This window comes from Gymnoscopelus braueri, assembly GCF_963280865.1.
Source record: "Gymnoscopelus braueri genome assembly, chromosome: 13".
NCBI lineage: Eukaryota > Metazoa > Chordata > Actinopteri > Myctophiformes > Myctophidae > Gymnoscopelus > Gymnoscopelus braueri.
Genome location: NC_137615.1, coordinates 36,489,706 through 36,496,143, shown reverse-complemented (window position 1 = coordinate 36,496,143; position 6,438 = coordinate 36,489,706). Strand labels below are relative to the sequence as shown.

Here is a 6,438-nt window from a genome sequence, read left to right as displayed (position 1 = left end):
GTTGTTCTGTAATATCTAATTTCTGCTCCCATCCACCAATGCTGCGGCTCAAATGCTCTTGCTTCCTCATTCATTGACAGTAAGCGTTCATTATCGGTGAGTAATGTACATGATCTACCACTAGAGGGTGATGCAAGACAAAACGGTATGAAGGTTGAACTGTTGCTCTCAGATTGATAATACTGTAGAAGCCATGATATTGTCATTCAATTGGAAATTTGAATGTAGTAACATTTTCAGCATGGGTGGAATTAATATTAATCAGGATAGAAGTGCCCACAATTGTGAAACCAAGAAGAACCCATTTATCTTAACACCTGCTTGTACTGTAGGTGAGAATCATAGTCCAATGTTTGACCATATACCCTGTTAGATGTGGCATACAGTAAACTAAACATCTAACAGGTTTAAGATGTATCCCAGAATCAACTTTATATGAGCTGGGAGAGAAATCCATAAATCTGAACTAGTCTTCAGAATGGAGAATATTGAGAGTCCTGTCGTTTCTGACAGCCATTATAGATGTTCCTTAGGTTTAGATGAAAAACTGGTTTGAGAATCACAGGATATTATTACTTTGACAATTTAATTCAGTTATTTTTCATCTCATGTGGATGTAAGGATTAAGCAGTGGTGGAAGTAATGGAAGTAAAAGTATCAATACTGCAATGAAGTACTCTGTTACAAGTAAAAGTCCAGAATAAAACATTTACTTGAGTAAAAGTACAAAAGTATTGGTATCAAAATGTACTTAAAGTACCAAAAGTAAAAGTACTAAAATGTTTGAAAATAGCAGATCTACAAGCTCACACCGCGTCGCGATGCGACACGTTGTGAGCTTGTAGATCGGCTATTTTCAAATAGCCTAGGTGTAAAATTAAGCGGTTAATGTATGTTTTATAATGTAATAATTTGTGTCTGCAAAGTAACTAGTAACTAAAGTTTTCAAATAATTGTAGTGGAGTCAAAGTACAATATTTGCCTCTGAGATGTAGTGGAGTAAAAGTAAAAGTAAAGACAATTGGAAATACTCTAGTAAAGTAAAAGCACCTCAAATTTGTACTTAATTACAGTACTTTAGTAAATCTACTTAGTTACACCACTGGGATTAAGTGAAATGGTGCAGTGTGTCTATGCAGTGAAGGCGATAGTTGATTTCAGCATTGGTCTACTCTGTCACATCACATATCCTCAGTAAACTTAAGTGGAAGAGATTAATTGACCTTTTAATGATTCAGACAAAGTGTTTTTATTTACCTTTAATGGAACATACTGTATACAAATTCTCAAAGGATGATAAAACGTTTTGATGACAAAACCACTTCTTGCACTCAAACAAATAACAGACAACCAATCCAGAACAGCAATATAAGTGCAAAATAACAATTACAATGTAAACTCAATGTGCATACAAAAGAGAATTCTAAAGAAACAGTTGAGAATGTGCGTTAAGGTCCGCAATAGAATTCAGAAAATTGCTGTTGTAAATGGAAATGTTTTTCTCAGATGAATGCTTTGCCATTCATATGATTCATAAATAAATAAATAATAATGAAAAAAACACCATATGCACATACATTTCATCTATGATCTCTTTCCAACACCAGCAGTACAGTCACCTTACAGAGTTAGATATAAAAGAGAACTTTGCTATTGTACTACTGTATATCTTTTTTTCAGTGATATATTCTGGCATTAAGAATCCTCACTGCAATTGAACTCTTCAGTGTCCAATACAGTTGTTCAGCAATGTGATTCCTCGTCCTTGTGTGGACGAAATGTCTTTACCGTTTGGTGTGCTTTCCTCTTCACAGTATTTCTCCGCCTCAGTCACAGTACCAATGCTTACAATGGCTTACACTTATGTTGTGGTGAGATGTGTGTGTGGGTGGGAGGGGTCTGAAGCCATCATAGATTCTTGACCCATTTAGTTTTTTCATTTTAGCAGCAGTCGGTCAGTTGTAGCATAGTAATAATTCAACTGCATCGGTCTGTCACTGACTCAGCCAAGTCCACTCCCCGAACAATGTCTCTTTGAGTTGCTTTCTCTCCGTCATTCTTTCTATCCTCTCGTCTTCTTCTACTTCTTCTTCTCTCTCTCTCTCTCTCTCTCTCTCTCTCTCTCTCTCTCTCTCTCTCTCTCTCTCTCTCTCTCTCTCTCTCTCTCTCTCTCTCACTCTCTCTCTCTCTCTCTCTTCTCTCTCTACCATTCTACCATTAAGATATGATGCAGCTGTTGGTTTTGTTCATGGGGGGTCGGTTGTTGCCGTCCTTGGGGAAGGTCTCCCTGCGGCGTCTCAGGGCGGGGCTGAGGTGGCTGGGCAGGTTGGCCTGCTGGAGCAGCCGACGGAAAACCTCCACCACGTTGTCGTTGTCTTTGGCCGAGGCCTCCAGGAAGCTGTTGTTCCAGTCCAGTTCAACCGTGGACAGCGCGTCCTCGCTGGACACCAGCCGCTCGTCCTCCCGGTCGATCTTGTTGCCCACCACCACGATGGGCGTGAACTTGTCTTCCTTGAGCTCCAGGATCTCGTCACGGAGGCTCTTCACCGCCGCCAGGGACTCGGGGTCATCCACGGCGTACACCAGGGCAAAAGCGTCGCTGTTCTGGATGGAGAGCTTGCGCATGGCAGGGAAGGAGTAGCTGCCGCTGGTGTCCATGATGTGGATGGTGACCTTGACGCCCCCCACCTCGTACTCCTTGCTGTGGAGCTCCTCCACCGTGCGCCGGTGCTTGGGCTCGAAGGTGTCCTGCAGGAAGCGCTGGATCAGGGCTGTCTTGCCCACACCGGCTGCACCCAGGAACACCAGGCGAACTTCTGTCTTCTCCTTCACTTCTAGGGACATGCTGTCTCTCTCTCTCTCATTCACCAAGAGCTTAATCAAGAGCTTAATCTGTCCTTTTCTATCTTACTAACTGTCTCCTCTCCTCTGCAGCTCTGCCTGTTACAACACCAAATCACAGAGATGGATCTGAAGCAGGCGTATCATAAGAGGGGTAAATCAGAGGAGTCTGCTAGCTGCTAGTGCAGGCATTGGAGAGTGTAGCAGAGCGAACAGAAAGGATGCACGCATCTGTGTGTGTTAGTCTGGCTGCGCTCAGTATTTATGTGCTTTCACTGTCAGATATTCCACACCCACCTTTGGCTCTCTGCCAATCAGACTGTGAAGTAGCTCCCTGAGTGAACTCTTTGGCCAATTGGAGAACGCCATGCAAATCTCAGGGAATACAACTGAAAGAGGAGAGGTGCTGGGAATCAATAATGTGCTTAAGTCACTGGTCCCACTTACATCTGGTATTAACAATCCATCTGTATCCAGATACAGTACATTATCTGGAATGAGCGATCTGTAGAATGCAGAACAAAAGCATCGTTGCATTCCTTTCACTATTGATATATATTCTACAAATGGGATTTAGAATTAATTTTTTTTTTCATGGTATAACAATAAGACCTGTAACTCACATACAACTCACAAAATCACAAAACGATTCAAGATTCAAAGTTTTTACAAATTCAAAGACTTTATTTGTCAAATCAACACATTTCTCTGAACTTTGACCTTTCACCAAACAAATTCCTCAGGAGGTCAGTTCACTTTTTCTTCTCAAACCATGTGAGAAAGTATATTCTATCACTGCCACTGGTAAACATGTGGTAACATTTTGCTGGACCAAATGGGAGAAATCTCACTTCACAATCACCTAGGGTAGGCTATACAATTTAGGATTGCGCCTTCCTTGGGACAGAAGATATACTGAATACATACATAGATTTGCATCTTACCTGTTCATTGATGTAGGATAATGTATGTCTATGTCAGACTCTACCCTCTAGCACTTCACTGTCCCTGTACCCCTTCCTGCAACCTTCTGCCTCGATATGTGCTATAGGGATTGACCAAGATATGGCTACCATGCAGACATATCTTGGTCACTCGTTGTCATGTTTTTGTTACTTACCGTAGGTTTGTTTTCTTGACCACAATGTTAAGAATGTAATTTAGATAGCATGTTATTTAAACTGTTGCTAGGTTCATTGTTCACCTGGTATACTATAGTTTCAATGTACCGATTTTTTTTTATAAATTAGTATATTGTTTAGACTGATGCTAGGATCTTGGTTTACCTGGGATCCTAGTTTCGTGAGGCACTACACTGTCTCTCTGCATTCTATATTGCGTTGCTTATTATACTTTGCTTTGGATAAGAGCGTCTGCTAAATGCCTAAATTGTAACTGTAAATTATATGTTTCAGCTATAAAGAAAAATATACAGAATATGGAATATACAGAAAACTAATGGATGAATAAATTAGTGACCAGAAGGATGTGCTAGCAACTCATAGTGCAAATAGCAGTCAGTCATATGTGGTGAATTATAACAGTTCTGCCCTAGATACAATATAAAAATATAAAATGTATCCAAGTTGTGCAAGATAATGTCGACAAATACTGTATGTGAACAGAAATCGACATCAATTGACACTGACGTTCTGTTTTATGCACTCTTGTGCGAAGAGTAGGGGTAGCGAACTGTCATCCCATCTCACACTGACTGATGGTGTATTTTGCTAATCACTCACTGCTGAGCACAGTCAAGATGGGTCAATCTACTATATCTACTATGTGCATTTGCATTTGTTTTTCTGTTGACTCTGAGAGTGCCAATTGATCTGGGTAGAGAGCTTTAATCATGTTTTGAAATATATTCTAGGTTGCATGCCGACGTTTTTGCGCCCACACTAGTCACATTTTGTTTTTGTGCAGCACCTCAAACGGTGAGAATCGGTCCTCATTTACATTTGGGCCATTAAGCTTGGCCTCTTTTAATCAGAGTGGCTTAAGTGCAGCAATAGCAAAAGAAACTTTAATTACTACTGTAGATCATCAGCATTATAACAACCAATAATACCAATATGTATGACGTTTAGAGCCATAGTACCCTGACAAAGATCTTAGGTCACGAATAGATCTGTCATCTGTTTATACATTGCCTTTTGAAAGGCCATGAAAGTTTTCTTTAACAATAAATAGTGATTTGTATGTGTACTGTATGTATGAGTGTTACACCTCCCTCCTTCCTGATTTCCTTGCACTTCTTGTTGCACCTCCTCAAAGGAAGCCATATACAGTACCACTCATATAGAGAGGGACACAAGGTCCTCTCTTCAGCAAGTCAAGTAAGTCCTATCTCCAGTACGCCTTGTTCTACCAGCTTGCTTGTCACGTGCAGGATTCAGTCTTACAGTATGTAAAGCAGCTCTTCTCAGGTCCCAGAGAGGAGCAGGCAAACCTTCTCTGTCCCTCCCTCCATCGAGGCACAACCGTATTTGCATGAAACAGTTTGTCCACAAACATAATAGTCATGATAGTCCTCATTTCAGGGCAATTTGAGACTCACCATCCATAGGTGAGTGCATTAAAGCAGTCCTCAGTGGACTGCCCAGTCAAAAGAGAATTATGCCATTACAATGTCATTGTTGTCCATGAACACAATTTGTCCCTGGATGTTAATTAATTAATTACACAGGAGTAAAATAAACCTTGCCTAAAAAGGGTGTAGACATCTTGCTAAAGCTAATCACACTATCCAGTCTGAGGCATATCATTTACAAAGGTGCCCTTGAGATACCTTTGAGCTCCTAATTATTTTTTAATGTAATGTTCAAGCTGATGTCAGGCTGTAATAGATTCAGACGTCAGGGAGGTTTTGAGTGCATCATATGACAGCCTGATCACAGAGGGAGCTCATCAGCATCGGCTCATAATGCAACACATGGGAATCCTGGAGCCTCTTTGCTCACGTATTTGGGACAGAGGACTTGGTGAGTGGTTCTTTCATGTCCGTCTTGTCGCTGGTCCAGGTCTGAAGTGGCACTGATTTCCCAGCGCTCCTCACGGCCTCAAGTGTTTACTGTGTGGGTGGCGTTCTTTAAACTGTGACCACTCGATAGTTCCTCATCGAACTATATAAATGGTTTACACTTGCAGTGATAATCTGACGCAAGTGCAATCGAATTTCTAGGGGAGAGATTTTTTTAAACAGATGAAACAAACGGCCAGTTTCCTCTTTTGTGGAAAAGCAAAGGGGTAGACTCTACCCCGGTAGAGAGATGTAAAGAGTCACCCGGGCACTCTCAAGAAGCATGTGGTCATTGTGCTAACTGGCTGAGCCACCAGGCACCCAAATTGTTTCATCTCTTTTGAAGAAGCCCTCCCCTAGAAATTCTGTAAACTTATATTCTACGTTCTTAATATTTTGATTTGTCAAAACGATTGTTGCTTTGTACAACACTTACTTACAGTAGCTACTTGCTTATTTCCATCTGTAGTCCCTCATATACCGCACAGTGCATATATGTATAAGTATTATTAGCATGCATATTAGCATTGCCATAATTATTCCATCTTTTTCTTTAGTTTTCTGTTTAGGCCCCA

General features: G+C 40.9%; 1 protein-coding gene across 1 annotated transcript; it reads right to left on the bottom strand.

The window, feature by feature from the left end:
- Positions 1 to 2,212: 2,212 nt before the first annotated feature.
- On the bottom strand, positions 2,213 to 3,049 carry LOC308098925 (ras-related protein Rap-1b-like). The gene has a single exon (XM_080447398.1). The coding sequence runs from the start codon at positions 2,842 to 2,844 to the stop codon at positions 2,218 to 2,220; it is 627 nt and encodes a 208-aa protein (XP_080303524.1). The 5' UTR covers positions 2,845 to 3,049; the 3' UTR covers positions 2,213 to 2,217.
- Positions 3,050 to 6,438: the final 3,389 nt, after the last annotated feature.

What these genes read in the sequence shown, in the direction of transcription:
- LOC308098925 (XM_080447398.1), bottom strand. Translation starts at nt 2,844, where the DNA reads ATGTCCCTAGAAGTGAAGGAGAAGACAGAAGTTCGCCTGGTGTTCCTG.